The sequence below is a fragment of the Ammospiza nelsoni genome, chromosome 9 (genome assembly GCF_027579445.1).
Source record: "Ammospiza nelsoni isolate bAmmNel1 chromosome 9, bAmmNel1.pri, whole genome shotgun sequence".
Classification (NCBI taxonomy): Eukaryota; Metazoa; Chordata; class Aves; order Passeriformes; family Passerellidae; genus Ammospiza; species Ammospiza nelsoni.
In genome coordinates this window covers 31,510,591-31,526,855 of record NC_080641.1, presented here as the reverse complement: position 1 = coordinate 31,526,855, position 16,265 = coordinate 31,510,591, and the positions used below count along the sequence as shown (strand labels likewise).

The window sequence follows — 16,265 nt, the reverse complement described above, 5'->3', positions numbered from 1 at the left end:
CCACAAAGCACAGACCAGCCTCTGACACAAGGCACTGAAGTGAGATGAATTTCTTGGAAATGTGCTCTTCCACACCTTAAAATAGCGCAGGCTGTCCTCTCCCTTCCCATGTGCTGGAGGGTACCAGAACTGCAAAACATTCTACATTTGGCTGCAGCTAATTTAGCTTTCATTTTACAAAACCCACACTAATCCCCCCATGTTAAAAAGAATATGCTTCCTGCTCAGTTAACTCTGTGTGGCAGGAAGAAATTCTTCCTTTGTATTTTTAGCAGCAAATACCAGCTACAGGCACCAAAGTTTCCCGCTACATTCTACACCACTTTCCCCAAATGCACAGGTCTCTTCATCCAGGATTGGGGGGATAAAAGGACTGTGGTTCTACAGATCCAACAAAGCAATCCCTCCGATTAAGTGCTTTGGGAACTAAGCACAGGGCAGCACGACGCATCCCACGGCAGCCAGGAGTAAAACAAAGTCAAAGCCAGGCAGAATGAAAAAGCCTCGTGGCTCAGGCTTTCCCCTTGAAGCTTTGTAAGTCTCTTCTGCATTCAGAGGGACTCAAAGCAACCTTGGGAATGGGTTTGAGTCTGGCTCTGTGCAGAAGCACACTGAGAGCAGAGCCTGCGCACAGGAATAATGACTGGCTTATGTTCTTCCCAGGCAATGGAGGAAGAGTGCTGGAGGATGCATCTGACGACTTCTCTAACCCACATCCAGAGGGGTGAGCCCCTAAAATGAAAGAGTTTCTTCATGCACTATTTAATTTAAAAAAAGAAATTTTACTTTCTGTAACAATATAATTTATTTTTTAAAGTAAATTAATCCACCTTTCTTTAATTAATACGACGGTTCTGGCAAAGAGAAGCAGCAGGTACAGTTGGTGAAGTATTTTCATTTGAGCTGAATTTCACACAGTTCCATGCAGATACAGTGCCAGAAACTTCTTGAATGTGTCTGGCTGAAAGCCAGAAATTCCAGCGGGCTTCTGCAGAGAGAAAGACACGGATGCTCAGTTTGCAGTGAAGTGATTAATGTAGACAAACAACGGCTTTAAACATGCTTGAATAAGACTTTCAGGCATGGCAGCTTCCAAATTGTGCTCTCCCTCCCCAGAAGGGTTTGGGTGGGGGCACTTCCACTGGTGTCAATCTCAGAGGGCAGAACCCCTTTGCCTGTGAGTGAGATGCCCTCCCAGTATAACCAGTACTGGCAGCCCTGTGCTCTATTTACTCCCCAGAGAGGCTGCTTGTGAGAGCTCCCTTCCTCAGAGCTGGCTTTGAACAAGCACATTATGGGATGGTGGATTTCAGCTGGGAGTATCTGTATGTAGGAGTTCACGTTAAGCTTGGCATGTCACACATCAGCACCACAAACACTCAGGAACTGGTCTCCTGAGAAACACCTGCTGAGGTAAAAATGAGGCCAATGTCCCCTGAGGGTCCCTCCAGCTAGTTTAAAACCTGCTGCAGCTCTGTGCCAGCCCCAGACCCCCAGCTGTGGTGGAAGGGCAGCATTTCCAACACCATTTCCCAAGTTCTCCTTACCGTAACAACTCCCTTCTTGACTTCTGGGACACACTGGGCTCTCTCATACAGGTTCTGATCAGAGTCAATCCAGACCAGGTTTTTTACACCATCATTAGAGACAAGGTCTGTTGTATTTAACTGGAACACCATGAACTGGAAGAGCTGTCCATCTGTGCCAACACTTTGCACCACTATTGGCTGCTCCAAAACTTTGGGATCATTCTAGGAAAAGAAGGGGCATGTGGGGGAGAATGTTTCAAAAGCCAGTTACAACAGAAATTGTAGGAGTACTTGCTGATTCTGCATCTTTGGGCTGGTTTAAAGCCAAGATTTTAATAAATATATTGTTACCTTGCCCAGAAAATTACTCTAGTCAAACAAGTTTTGAATGTAGATTTTGTAGTTTAATTAAAATTCCTCCTTCAGCCAGCAACAAACTGTCAATTTACATACTGAGCTGTGGGATGGGTTAGAGTTTTACAGCTGAACCTATTCCCTGGTTCCTGCCCATACCACCCCACTGCATCACAAACATTGCTCATCGGTGGATTTCTGAAGGTTGGGTTTTCACCTCTGGACTGGGAAGCCTGGATGTGAAAATCACACAAGGGGGTGTAAAAAATTACACAAGTAAGGGGCTCTGAGGGCTGCCTGCAGGGGCTGCAGCAGCAGGGGGAGAAGAGAGGCCCAGCAGAGCAGCAGGCTCCCATACGTACCCCGTGGAGCGTCCTGGCCTTGGCCAGCGCGTTGCCAAAAGCAAACATCAGCATTTTAGCACGGAGCTGCTCCGGTCTGAACCTGTCAGTGCGAACGTTGGCAGACTCCAGGAAGAACAGGGTGTGAGGGTGAGAGTAGGGATAACCATCTCTGAAACCTGAAGGGCACATACTCCTGTCAGAAACCGCTCAGGAAGACGCCAGGCAGCCAAGGTTTTCTCCCATTATCTTCAGGAACTGCTCAAGTTGTTTGCTGGGGTTTGAGTTCTTGTCCTCAGTCCTGCTTAGGCAACAATACACTCACCCACCACAGGTCTACACCACTTGCACTGCAAAGCTGTCCCCTCATTCCCACACACTCCCTACTCTCAGCTGCCCCAGTAGAACAAGGAGCCCCAAACACAGATAATTCTCTTCAGCACTGACCTGTATCATTGAGCTCTTTGTACACATTCACCTCCTGAAGGTCGATGGTGGGCGCAATGGGATAGAAGGTCTCCAGAACGTGCTCTTTGGTGGCCAGTATCTCCTCCTTGGAGGCTACTGGTGCTATTGGGCTCATAGAGTTCATGAGTATTCCACTCAGGCCACGGACCTGAAGGAGGATGGATTCTGGGGAGGGGAATTAGGCCACAGTCAAACACTGGTGAAAGAACACCAGGGAAAGATGTACATTTCCTTTGGCCAGTCTGTTCTGCAAGGCTCACTCTCTCCCCCTCACCTCCAAACCCATCCTAAATAGTAGCTCAGCTGTGGGTTCTTCTAAAATGCCAACCTTAATTGCTAGGGCTAAGTTCTTAACTAAACATCCTTAGAAAAACAACAGCACTGATTTAGGACATAAGAAAATAAACAATCAGGTCTAAGAGACTGGTTCCCTTCTCCCACCATCTTGTCAATATTGATTAACACCTAATAATCTCCTCAGGGACAGCATCCTGCCATCTTCCAAGGCTGCCCATGCCAACAATGCCAACAGCGCTATTTAAACCACAAAGAATTACCCAGTTCCAGAAATTGTTTAATTTCTTCCAAATCCTCAGCCTGAAAGCCAGGAGCTTTGCTACCCCTCTTATCTTACAGAGCTAAATGCTTCCACCATAGTGGCAACTGACCTCTTTCCCACGTTGCTGCTATCCTGCAGTTTCTAGCCAACATCCTTTTACTCAGAGCAGGATACTTCCCAGACATTAACCGGCATATATGTATCAGGTTTTCAAACAGCATTGGGCTGTAAAACAAGAAAAGAAACAGTTACATAAAAATGAGATCATAATAGCAGGCAGACGCTTCTGGGGCACAAATGCTGTAAAATTACTGTATGTAAAACATACAATGGCATAGCACTCCCAAATTGCAGATTGGTATCACACACACCAGGCCTGTTTCAAGTTGGCAGAGGTAATGCTTACAATTATTTTAAAAACTGATACTCTGCATCAGCTAGTAGATCTTGAGTTGAAACAGAGAGACATTGGCCTGAAAGAAGCTTTGATCTAGCGTAGTATTTATGTCAGTGCTACTGCCAATATTCAGAATTGGGTTTTATTTGTTGCTTTGGTTGTTGCTTTTTTTGTTTGACAATCTGATGGTCTTGCACACAGACCCTCTTTCCACAGAAGAGCTCAGTATGAATTGTCTCTGTAAAGTTTAAACCTCCCCTACAGCTGAGGACTCACCAATATCGTTCCCTCCTGGGAGCAGCCTCTGCCGTGGCCCAGAGCCGAGCATGGGACACCATGTGCTTCGCCCTCTCCTCCAGCTCCTGGAGCCCAAGAGCCGGGTTATCCATGATGGCCTGCACGGCTGGGGGCAAACCTTCCACAAGCTTCGTCTTGGTGAGCCACTGCGCCTGCCGGACTCCTGGAAACACAACCCAGCACAATCTATCTATCACAGGGGACACTGGTGATGCTCCAGGCCCCCTTCCAACCCAAGCCAGTCCCTATGTGACCGAGGCTGCCTGGCAGCTCATGGGGCTGGGCAGGCTCCCCACAGCCCGTGTTTGTTTTACACTCTGTGCGATGAGAACCCTTGGCAGGAGGAGCAGGGCGAGTGCTTGGGCAGGGACAGCGCGGGGTGTGTGGTACCTTCCAGCATGCGGACACCCTGATGGCAGATGTAGCACCCGCGCTCCTTGTACAGCGGCATCTCCTCGTAGCGCGGCCCCGGCGAGTACCAGGGGTCGCGCCAGCCGCGCTCCCAGGGCGGGAAGCGCGGCCGGGCCAGGCCGGGCACGTAGTGCAGCCGCTCCGCGTACGTGACGGTGTCCAGCTCCACCTGCTCCCGCACCGGCCGCGGCTCCGCCATCTCCGCCAGCACCTCCGGCGGCGGCCCGCGCACGGTCCAGGGCGTGCGTGGAAGCGGCGCGCGGTGGCGGGGCCGCCCCGCGCGGGTGACGATGCCGCGGGTGAGGCCCCGCGTCGTCACCGCCGCAGCCGCCGCAGCCGCCACCCCCGCCCGCCTCAGCGCCTTCGGCCCCGCCGCCATCGCCGCCATCCTCCTCCTCCCGCGGCCGCCTCAGCGCCCGCCCGCCGCCATCTTGGGGAGGGCTCGTCCCCCACCGTCACCCGCGGTGACTGACGGCGGCGGCGGCCAATGGCGGGCAGGCGCGCCCCGCGGTAAGGGAGGGTCGGCAAATTGCCTGGCGGGTGAGGGCAGGCGCTGGGTTGGTGAGTGGGGAGGTGGGCGGGGAGAGGCGCCTCCTCATCTGTGGGGCGGGGGGGGCACTTCAGAGACCGTCCCTGGGCGGGAGCCGGCGAGGCCAGCTCGGGTGTCCCGGGGCTGGGTCCGCTCTGCCCCGGGCCGGCCTGTCCGAGCCCCTGGGCGCGCATAGTGAGTGCTCGAAACTCTGTAAATCCGCGCAGCCCCGAGGCGCGCAGCCCGAGTCTCGGCCTCACCCCCGGCCATGGAGGTTACCCTCCGTTCATAGCCCGTGAGTGCCTCGGGTCCCCGGACAGAGAGGTGGGAAGCCGGGCCAGTCGCCTTTGGTTCTCTGTTCCGTTCCCCACCCCCCCCACCCCCCCTTTGAAATGAGCGTGTTTCTGTTACAGGGGTGAAGGTTAGTTAATTAATTGACCTTGACAGTGAAACTGCTGGAAGCGCTAAGTGTTCGCTTCCTCCTCTTCGTCACCCGTGGCTTCACAATTTCCTGTGGCCCGCTTTGTGTCCAAGGGATGCGGACACGAGCGCGCTGTGAGCAGCATTCACTCAGCCCATGTGTGAGGGTGGAGGGGCCCCGCAATGTCCGCAGCGTGGTTCTGATCTGAGGAGTGTTCAATGGGTAAAACTAATTGGGAAGACCAGGAGCAAGCGATAAAATCCCGTGCTTGTTGGCCTCCCCTACCTGTATATTCAAAGCCCATAACCACAGTGGTTGTTTGCCTGAGACTTTGCCCTGTTTGCCTCAGGTCTCTTGGCTCTGAGCGCTGCTCTCAGCTCGCCGCCCTCCCCCGTTCCAAAGCCGCGCAGAGCTCAGGCCGCATCTGGTGCCTGGGTTTGTTACCCATTGTCCTGCCGGTTGGGTTTGTCACCCTTTCTCCTGGGCCAAGCAGCAGATTTTTAAGATGTTTCTGCTCCGGGTGACCAAGCGGCTCTATTGTAGGAAATCAGCACGGCGGAACGAGCGGGATTAAAGGGTGTAGCATTGCCTGGGCAGCCTGTCTGGGGAGGAGGGCCCGAGGCTGGGCTCAGGCTCTGCTCTGGGCTGTGAGGATTGGCGTTTGTGCAGAGGCATTGAGCGCTCAAACAAAAATGGGGTGTGCAGACACAGATCAGCTCCAGGTTTTCAGTTTAACACATACACACAAGATGCTCAAGAGAGATTTTTCGGTCCTCTGAAAACACCCGGCTGATGAGCTGAAAACACCCAGCTGCTTTTCATCGTGCTGGGTGTGATGCAGGGCTTGTGTTTTGCAGGCAATGAGTGACAAGGAGGGTGCCAGCGAGGAGGACTGGCTGGCTCTGAGGCCCCAGGAACCTTCTCCATCCCAGTGCTGCGGCAGCGGCTGCAAGCCCTGCATCTACGATGTGTACGAGAAGGAGCTTGCACAGTGGGAGAGAGCCAAAGCAACGCAAGACAAAAGCCTTCTCATGGGAAAGAAGGAGCAGGTCGATTTCTCTTCATGGCATCCTGGAGCCTGTGCTTTGATCGTACTCGTTCGAGTGTGGGGTGGTGGTGGGTGGGTGAGGGATGCAGGGATAAATTCAAGTGGTGCCTTAAGAGAGGGCTGTAAATGCAATTCCCCAAACTCAGCCTTCTCCCTCCCCCTTGGCCACTCTCTCCCTGCTGTAATGTGATTTTCCAAGTGTAGAGTTCTCCCTGGTGTCGCATTACAGCTCTGGCTCTGCAGCTTCTCCTCTCCGAGTTTCCTCGGAGAAGCTTTGTTTTCCTCACATTTCTCATCTCTGCCTGATTTTTAGACTTGTATTTTGATGGTGAGAAAACACTGTGTTGTGTGTGGTGGAGCAGTTGTCTTCGGAGTGTAATTTTAAAGCCTGTCAGTGCCCTTTTACATTAGATTAACTATGCTGGGTCAAGCAAAAAAGATCAGCTGAAACAACTGACAATATTTTCTGTTCACTGTGGCCATCAGCAGGTTGCAAAGTTGCCCCCAAAGCAGCGCTTGGCTCTTTTAGCAGAATTATTTCTGTTTATTTCCAGACACGAGAAAATGATCGCAGTGAGTCGTAATAGGATGACCTTGCTGTAAGGTGTAAAAAAAAGTAATTTCAAAAGGTGGTGGTGGGGAGAAATGCAAGATCCCAAAGTGCACGCTGCAGAACATGATAATGAATCAGCAGAGAGCTGGAATTTGCGCCGGGCCTCAGTGTTTAATATACGTCCTGAGTATCTCTGGCACTAAATGACCACACATGTTTGCTTCCAGAGAAAAAATGAAATAATAAAAGACACCATCTAACCAAGTAATTATTTATTGTTGTTCTCGCAGAGCAATAATTCAGAGCTGAATCCAGATACATTCACTGCATTCAGCGTGAGCTCGGTGGAGCAGCTGACAGAGGACACCTACCAGTACAAATTTGAATTACCGGGAAATAGCAGCCTGCGCTTGAGTTTAGGACAACATATCGTGTTAAGGTATTGTTCTCTGTGCTAGTTAAACAGTCTGCATTATGTAACCTAACACATAGGGTTTTGTCAATAGACAAAGGCTTCATAGCAGGCAAATCATGATTTCTGTACTTCCACAATGACACAGATGAAAGAGCTCGTGATCTCGCTGCCTCTACTAATTCTATGGTAAAAGCTGTGGTTTGCTTCAGCATTATCCCTGCGTTGGTGGCTCAGACAGAACTAGGTGTGATTAAGAAAATACATTTGCAGAAAGAAAGATCTAAAAGAATAGATGTTACAACAGATTATTTACTCCAGCCTGTTGGAATGAAGACAATGAGCTGCACTTGCCCCAGAGCTGGGTATTTTAGGCCCTGTATCTTGGGGTAACTGAGCACCCCAGTACCCAAGCACTGCCTGACTGATTTCTAGCAAAACAACCCTCCTATGTAGTTTGCTGCTTGCCAGAAAGGGGCCACTTGGGGAAAGTTTCTGTCTCTCAGCCATCTGTGGTGATCATTGCCAGATAGAGAAAGTCCTGTTAGGATGCCATTGATGTGCATCTGTTGACGTCCCTGGTACGTTCAGGGCTGGTGTGTGCAGCTGGCTCTGCTGACAGCACACACTTCTCCCTCCAGCCCTGGCTCATCACACTGCACACAAAAAGGTCTGGTCACTTTAGTCAATCCCCATGGTCAGTAGCAAAGAGCAGGGTGGGTAATTCCATGGAAAGGGAAGGCTTACAGGAAAATACAGTCTGTGTTGGCAAGGCCCGAGGTCAAGGCTGTGCCTTGGCTTTTGTTATTTGATTACCAGATGCTGACTGGATGCAGAAAGTGACCCCAGCCTAAAAGGAACAGCAAACTTAAGTGTTTTCTCTCCCCTTTGCCACTCCTGCATGTTCTTACAAAATCCCTTTCAGGGGTGTGTCCAGGAGCTGGATATGGTACAGCTGAGGCCACACTGGGAAACAAAAGGTGCTGTTAGCCATTCTGTTCCCCCCAGATTTCTGCCTCTGGAAGGGAAATGTTTTGCATCTGTGCACAGGCTGGGCCACTGGGTAGAGGACCTGTCTCCCAGAGAGCTGCAGGAGCCCCCCAAATGACCCAAGTCACAGGGGTTTCCTGTTTCTCTTCTCTTCAGAGGAGTGGTGGATGGTTTGGAGGTCCAGAGAGCCTATACTCCAATTAGCCCCAGGAATGCAGAAGGTTACTTTGAAGTTCTAATTAAAGTAAGTAAGCCTGGACAATATGGATGAGAGTATAAGGTGTTTTCTTTAGGAACCAAGCATGCTGTCAGTGTTTCAAGTGAGACTCTCTCAAATCCCTCATGGACTGTTTCTCTGTTGTTTTGAAGCATTTTTGCTTTGCTGATAGAAATTGCGGTTTTTCCCACAAAACTGAAAGCAGAATAAGTTGACGCACAAGTGCTCTGCAGCAGAAGCCCTGGGATCACCTGGGGGAGCCCCTGGGATGGAAAGATGTGTCCATTCCACTTCTCTCCTTTCATTTTGCTTTTTCAGGCTGCCTTTGAAATCACACCCATTTGTCAACCTAGCTGAACCACTGATTTTGGGAAGTGTTTGCCCTTATCCTCCCCTCTGTATTTTACTTGAAGGACACCCCTCTGTCAGTGGACAGCTGCCCCTGGTGTGCAGACAGGGCTCTGGAGCTGCAGTCTGAGAGGGACTTTGTGGCCCACAGGGGACACAGGTGTCCCATAGGCACAGGCTGCATCTCTCGAGGTGGACACGGTGGCAGAGCCCATTTTGGACAAATGTCCTCACCTTTATGGAGTCAACCACAAAATGCTGGTTGAGTTCAAAAGGATTTTATAGGAGATTTGGCTACAAATCTGTCTCGTGTAAATCTTCAGGGTGCTCATAAATGATTATTTTGTGTGGCAAATACTGACTTGAACATTTTTCCAATACTGCATCCATATGTCGCTAGGGACTCCTCAGGGCAGACACAGACTTCAGTACAGGTGTGAAATTCAGAGTGCTGGGTATCCCAGGTGGCTTGCAGAGAAGGGCCACTTGTTCTCTGCCTGTCTTGCAGGATTTCATGTTTCTGGGGTTTATTATGCATTGTATGTTCTAACACAAACCCTGCTCTTTAGAAAAGTGAACAGCTTCTCTAGGACACCTGTGGGAGGGTCATTTCCCCATTCTTGTGGCAATTGGTGTGTGGTAGGGGAGAGAAACGTTGCATTTGAGTTGCATTAATAGGATACATTCACAGGATGACTGAAATTTCATGTATAGCAGCTCATTACTCACAGGTTTTGCATTTCAATAATAATAGTAATGATTGTAATGATACCTTTCCTTTATATAGAACCTTTCATCCCAAAAGGAGCTATAGTTATTCTTTGGCAGTGACAAAAGAGGTTGGTAACACCCAGTGTAAAGCAGCCATTTTTATAACTCACTCTGTAGGTTGTGGTATATTTCACACTATTGAGGCAATTTTGGGAAGTAGTATATTATTATTACTATGCAATCCAAGCACTGTTCAAACCCTTCTATCTCCTGTTATTATGGCATTGCATTTGTGATACTACAGTTAAGAGTGAGGGAGTTGCCATTTACAGAGCATAACCCTCTTTTTGAGTGATTTTATAATGTTAGGGTTTCTCTCCATGTAAAATGGGGTGTGGAGGTTTTTCCCCCAGGAGATTTTTTTTTTCCTTTTTATTTAGAAAAACTCATTTTAAACCCACTCAATCACTTTTCAATTTTTTTAAAAATAATTTTGGTGAAAGAAGGATTGTTTTAGTTTCCATTACCCCTGTCCTTTGGGAATAGGCAGTAAGTGAACTTTTCTGTTCTTGCCTTGGGTTTCTGGATGTGTTTGAAGAAGGGAGGTATAAAATTTGCTTCTCTGAAGCAAGTGCACACTCTTTGCATGAGACTTAGCACCTGCCCAGAGCCCTCTGAACATAAAAGAATTCTGACAATAACTCAGAGCCTGGACATGTGTGTGATTTACCTTTTGAATGTAACAACTGGTGCTAATACTTGTTAATATTTCAGGTTTAAGAGAGAGGCTGGGAGGGGAGGAGCATCTGTGTTCTTTCTTAGCTAACACTGCTTGCAAGCACAAGCATGGGCTCCCTCACTGCCTTTTTCTGAGCTGCTTTGTGGTTCACCAATTTTGTTTGCCTGCAGTGCAGCTTGGTGGCCAGCCAAGGCACTGGGGTGTGGAGCCAGGCTTCTCTCCAATGCCTGTGCAGGAAATACCCCCAAATACACTTCTTTTGTGTGGGCTTGTATCACATCCCATCTTCTGACCCCTGCTTGTGTTGCTCTTCCCCAGGCTTATCCTTGTGAGACCCATTGTGTGCTGCAGCTTTGGGCTTTTCAGCTCCTGCTCCTTGGGCCACTCCTGGTTCTCCAGCCACATCCCAGACTGTGGATGCTCTTTTGCTCACATTTCCCTCTTAAAACATCCAGTGGTCACACATTTAGGGCATGGATGGCAACATGACTGCTGGGACAAGCCCTTCATTTTCCAGCTTCTCATCCCTTCTGAGTTTCCAGTAAGCACTGAGCCCTTCTCCTCAGTCATGAGTGAGAGCAGCATTCCTGCAGGCAAAGCCTGGATAATGTTGTTTGTGCCTGGTGGAAAGTGAGGCAGGTTTTTTGCCCGTGTTTTTCTTCCATGGGGCCAACATTAACATATTCTTTTGGAACTGTGGAGGCATCCCTCAGCATCCAGATGATCTGGTCTGAAAACAAAGAGTTTTACAAATGAGAAGCCTGACTTTGGGTCACTAATTGTATCAGTGCAGCATCTGAGAGACTGAAACAAAGCAAGAGCTATGCAGTGTTTATATAACTAACAGTACCCAGAGGGCATTTCCAGACCCCCATACCCTGAGATTTGGAGAACACTTGAAGGCCTGCACTGTGCTTTGCATTCAAGACACTCTTCTCTGTGTCCTTTGTAAGCAAGAGCTCTGATAAGCTTTCTCCAGTTTTGGAAATTCAGGCTGCGTCAGAGGGGGGTTGTGTTTACATTATAGTCAAGCTGGAATGGTTCCAATATGATTTAATTTAAATGTCTTTGTTTTGGGTATAACTTTGAGTTATTTTTCAAACAGATCATTCTTTCTTTTTTAAATACACAAAATGGTTTTTTGTCCCCTTTTCGTTTAAATGTAGATAACTTTATAATCGACTTGAAGCTGGGAAACTTTCCAACGGAGTATAATTATTCTTCTCTTTTGTGCAATGTTTTTTATTAGTGCTATGAAGCTGGGCTAATGTCACAATACATAAAAACATGGAAAAGAGGAGACGTGGTCTTTTGGCGTGGGCCGTTTGGAGGGTTCCCATATCAGCCTAACAAGGTTAGTTCCTAAGAGCCATAGGATGCTTCAGCCTGTGGCAGCAAGCTTTGTTCAATACTCTGAAGGGAAGACATCAATTTGATTACTGTTTTCATGATTATTTTAGAGACTTCCTGGGTTACTGTACAGTGTGACAGCATTAGCAGTCAGTCGGAGCACTTTCTTGAAATGCAGAATATTTAACAGGGAAGAGGAGGTGGATGGGAGACAGGAGAATATTAGCAAGGCTCTGTGTTCATCACTTTCATTAGAGTTCCTGATGTGCCTAACAAAGGGAACCTTCTTTGCACCAGCAATGAGTGTGGATGGGTTTTTGCCTGATTTGACCCACATCTCTGTGTTGTGAGTGAGTAGGGGTGAAGGGGAGGTGCTAATCCTCTCCTCTCCCGGGTATTCCCATGGCTATTGAGGTGTCAGGTCGCTCCCCAAACGCTGATCCCACCTGCCAATACCAGGCTGGCTGCAGGGAAAGGCAGATCTGGTTTCAGGGGGAGGCTTCTCACACACACTAACTCAGTCACTTAATTCTGACCTTTCAAATGAGGAGCAAATTTGAAACACTGGTCATTAAGATCCCAAAGTCTTTTGGGGTTTTTTTGTGAATTTGTTTTTGTTGTTTTTTGTTTCCCCCAACAAAAATAACTAACATTTGAGTGGCCAAGCTCTATGCAGAGCAATTGTGTCCTGCTTCCTGACACACTCATTCCCTCCAGAGGACATTCAGGATTTTACTTTGCAACAACCAAGAGGAACCCAGGGAGCATTTCCAGTGGAAGAAAGCCCACAGTGGGTCAGCAAAGCGTACTGCAAAATTGAAACTGAAACATGAATAATTGAAATCAAGGCTAAAGTTAGGATAAATTATTATATTTGGGAAAAATCCAGTTTTGTTAGATTTGATATGTAAACTCTTTAAGTGCTATCTGTAATCCTTTGCAGTAAAATACATTTTGGGATCTGAATTTACCAGTTCATGACCTTCTGGTATGTTGTTTCTCAAGAGATTCTTTACCAGGGTGGCAGCAAGAGGAACTAACCATGAGCACACCCATTTCCAGCCACCACAGCTCATTCCAAATTCTCTGTTTTGTTCTTAGCATGGAGAGCTCCTCATGCTGGCCTCTGGCACTGGCCTTGCACCAATGATTCCCATCCTCCAGTCCATAACAGATGATGAAGAGGATGAAACCTTTGTAACTCTTGTTGGCTGCTTCCCTACCTTTGACAAAATTTATTTAAAACCTCTTCTGCAGGATTTGGCTCGGTACTGGAATATTAGAATATTTTATGTCCTAAGCCAGGTAATTAAATGGATATGAAGCATGTTTGTGTCAGGGTTCTGTGTGCTGGATGAGCCTCTGCCTCCTCCACTTTTCCATAAGCAGGATCTTAATTCTTTCCCAGTCATCCAGCCTAATTTATGATCCAGTAGCTGCTGTTCTTAAATCTGCTGCATGTACTCACTGCTACTCATCTGGAGAATTTTGGGGAAGTGGCCATCACTGTTCTTCTCTGCTCCCTGTTCTGTTGGGATGGACCTGCTGTTTCATAGTCGCTGTTGTTTATTCCTCCCCATTTCAGACAGTTGTTGTTGCACCTAAACAGCAAATAAGCTGTTTCTTTCTTCCTGATACCAATGCCTTAATCTGTCCTTATCTTCCATTCTTGGCTCGTGGCTAGAGCTCCCCTCTGGTGTGCTAGCACCAACTTCCCAGCAGTTATTTTTCCTTGCTGACCCATTTTTAAACTTCTAAAAGTTGTCTCCCCCTCTGTAAAATTACTTTTCTGCCACATTCATGGGATGAGGGCATACCTCTCAATGGTCTTACATTTTGAACAGTCTTTTTCATTTCCATTTGGTCCCAAAGTTGCCTGTGTTCTGCATGGATTTGGTGGTTAAAAATTATTTCCGTCAGAAATGAGGATTCATTGCTGGGAGGATATAGAAAGAATTATTTATGCTAAGGGAATGAATCCCATTGCATTTTTAGTTCCTCAGATGAATCATTTCTTGTATCTCTCACAGTGGAACTGCCTCATACATTCTGTTCCACACATGGCCTTGGCAGGATGAGATTTGGTAGAGGGAAAAGTGCTGGTGACTTGGGCACCCCCTCAGCTGCTCTGTGGGAGCATAACCATAATTGTCTCTGGTGACATGGCTTAAATACCCTTTTCAGGGTGTTTAAACTCTCTGACTGCTGCCTCAAGAGCATGAGGAGGTCTTGAAATTCAATCAGTGAAGGGCACGAAGCCCACCTGACCCCTGTCAACACTGTCTGCCCCTCCTCTCTCCCTTTTTCCTCCTCTCTTAGCAGGTTTGTGGTAGTCCAAGGCTGGCTCGTGCATTGTCCCTCTTGGGATTATGTATCTGTCTGTATTTCATTGTGCTGCCTGTCACCACCACATCTGAGCACCTTCTGCTCCTGATTAATTGCAGCAGGGGAGTCCCTGCTGGATCCAGCACCACAGAAGCTGGCACTTCTCATGGGATCAGAGCTGGCTTTGGAGCAGAGCTGCCTTCTTTCAGTTTTGGTCAAGGGAGATGGGACTGAAAGAGGCTTAGGAATGGGAGAGGCAGTGGAGAGGAATAGACTTGGGATTTGGGAATAGGAAAGGTGCCCTGGGAGATGGTTCTCAGTGGAAAAAGTTCTGCAGCATTTATTTGTGATAGTTACACTCTGGTTTTGTTCAGTCCCCTCAGAGTGAATGGCAGGGAAGTATTTAATCTGGGCTTGGGAAGAGGAATGCAGCTCACAGAAGGGTCAGTGTCACCCACATGGTGTCACAAAGGTGAAAATCATCCTGTGCCCCACTCTGAGGGGAGGAGAGAGATTGAGCTCTAAGGAATGTTGTCTTTTTTAGTGTCACACACAGCAAAACTTTTACCTTTCCAGGAAACTTCACTGGAAAAACTTCCTTGGAGCTACCAGGAAAACACGTACACTGGTCATCTCAATGAGGACTTGATGAAGACAATAGTGAATTCCTGTCGAAGAAAGCCATTTGTATTAATTTGTGGCTCTTCTGCATTCAATGAAGATATGAGTAGATACTTGAAAGCTGCAGGAATTGAAGAAGATTCCTGTTTTGTCTTTTAGCAGTACATTCCTGACCTGAGGAACCTTGGGCTGAGCCTTGGATGTCCTTGTTTCTTTGCAGACATTGCACAGAAGGGCCTGCTCAGCAGACAGAGCTCCTTGGAGCAGCTGTTTGTTGATCCTCACTCTGGGGTGTTTTAAGGAATGGGTGCCATTCCAGAGTGGCTGGTACATGGTGTGCCACCTACACCTCAAGGACCTGCATGGCAATTTTAATGGAAGTCTTCAGGTGCAATTTTAAAAGGGAGATCTAAGGGGGTACTAGAAAGCATCCACACACACAGCTCTGCAGTAATATGAGGATTGGTGACTTGCTTTGCAGTCTGTGTTATTCTGCAGTGGGTTGTGCCCTGTTAGGTGTCCAGAGGAGAGATCTAATCCTCAGGGATCCTTGCCAGGCCAAGGGGACAGCAGAGTCGGGATCATTTTGGTTCTGTCATGTGCAGGCTGATGTCAGGCAAGTCCCTTCAGCCTCACTGTGCCTCAGTTGGCCCACTGTACATTAATACAGAGAAGGTGGCACTGATCTCTGAAAACAGCCATCCCAACCATGTATGGAAGGTGTATCCCCAAGGAAGGAGTGATACATTCTGTCCAGGGGGAGCCTAGGCAGGCTGAGCTCCTGCCCTGGCACAGCCTGTGTTACCTACCCTGTGCTTAGCCCTAGAAATGCTACCTGGGGACACAAAGAGCATGTCCTAAATCTGGGAGAGCATGGCTGGGTGGTGGCTGCTGTCTGTCAGGGAGAATGGTTGTTTGCTTTCCGTGTCCCCTAAGTGTTGTATCGTAACCCTGGCTCATTAAATTGAACCTCTTTACAAATAAACAGCTGTTTGATGTTGTCACAGGACTCTCAGGTGCCTGAGGAGGTTCCCTAAGCACACAGGAACACCACCTGAGGAGAGAAAGCTGCATAGGGTCTGCTGGGTGCTTCCCTGTGGGACAGGGAGCTCCCTCAGGGATGGCAGCCTGGCACAGCACCCAGCCTGGGCACCTGGGCCTCTTCCTCTTTTTTCAGTCCAAAATGCTGCTGCTTTTCCTCTGAGGTATGTGATATCCATTCTTTTATCTTTTCAAACTGGTGTGTTTAGTATCCACACCTGGAAATACAGCAGTCCTGCACACCTTTTGCTTTTCTGTTCATTCCCAGTTCACCCTGTGTTGGGGTTTCCCAGGCTGTCTCAGATGGTTATTGCATTATCATTCATGCTTCTTTTGTACCTGTGTCTAACACTACACCTTGCACAAAGGAAATGTAGTTTGTTACACAAAAAAACACAGCTTGCACTGAAGTGGTGGCTTGATTCACACATTTGGGAGGGAGTGTAAGTTCCCTTTGCACTGCTGAGATTTGTCTCCAGTTACCAAATGCCTGGAATTAATCAAGTGTAGCTGCAGCTTTCATGTTAACTTCCTCGGAGAAAGGGCTGACAAGAAAGCCATTTTCCTAACCCATACTGGGGTTCTGGCTTTAAAGGCATGGAGA

At 48.1% G+C, this 16,265-nt stretch overlaps 2 protein-coding genes across 2 annotated transcripts; one reads left to right on the top strand and one right to left on the bottom strand.

The window, feature by feature from the left end:
• Positions 1-780: 780 nt before the first annotated feature.
• Positions 781-4,753, bottom strand: MRPL37 (mitochondrial ribosomal protein L37). The gene is made up of 7 exons (XM_059478173.1): positions 4,336-4,753; positions 3,925-4,108; positions 3,361-3,476; positions 2,672-2,857; positions 2,246-2,403; positions 1,548-1,751; positions 781-988 (listed from the first exon to the last, which is right to left on the bottom strand). The coding sequence occupies exons 1-7, from the start codon at positions 4,742-4,744 to the stop codon at positions 911-913; spliced, it is 1,335 nt and encodes a 444-aa protein (XP_059334156.1). The 5' UTR covers positions 4,745-4,753; the 3' UTR covers positions 781-910.
• A 298-nt stretch (positions 4,754-5,051) lies between these two features.
• Positions 5,052-15,605, top strand: LOC132076823 (NADH-cytochrome b5 reductase-like). The gene is made up of 7 exons (XM_059478174.1): positions 5,052-5,209; positions 6,164-6,355; positions 7,198-7,346; positions 8,466-8,553; positions 11,574-11,678; positions 12,776-12,979; positions 14,576-15,605. The coding sequence occupies exons 2-7, from the start codon at positions 6,167-6,169 to the stop codon at positions 14,777-14,779; spliced, it is 939 nt and encodes a 312-aa protein (XP_059334157.1). The 5' UTR covers positions 5,052-5,209; positions 6,164-6,166; the 3' UTR covers positions 14,780-15,605.
• The last annotated feature ends 660 nt before the right edge of the window (positions 15,606-16,265 follow it).

Coding starts and splice junctions, on each gene's coding strand:
- MRPL37 (XM_059478173.1), bottom strand. CDS start 4,744: ATGGCGGCGATGGCGGCGGGGCCGAAGGCGCTGAGGCGGGCGGGGGTG. Junction 2,404..2,671: donor CAAAGAGCTCAATGATACAG/GTCAGTGCTGAA, acceptor TGTGCCCTTCAG/GTTTCAGAGATGGTTATCCC. Junction 1,752..2,245: donor AGGCCAGGACGCTCCACGGG/GTACGTATGGGA, acceptor TTCTTTTCCTAG/AATGATCCCAAAGTTTTGGA.
- LOC132076823 (XM_059478174.1), top strand. CDS start 6,167: ATGAGTGACAAGGAGGGTGCCAGCGAGGAGGACTGGCTGGCTCTGAGG. Junction 11,679..12,775: donor TCCCATATCAGCCTAACAAG/GTTAGTTCCTAA, acceptor TTTTGTTCTTAG/CATGGAGAGCTCCTCATGCT. Junction 12,980..14,575: donor TATTTTATGTCCTAAGCCAG/GTAATTAAATGG, acceptor TTACCTTTCCAG/GAAACTTCACTGGAAAAACT.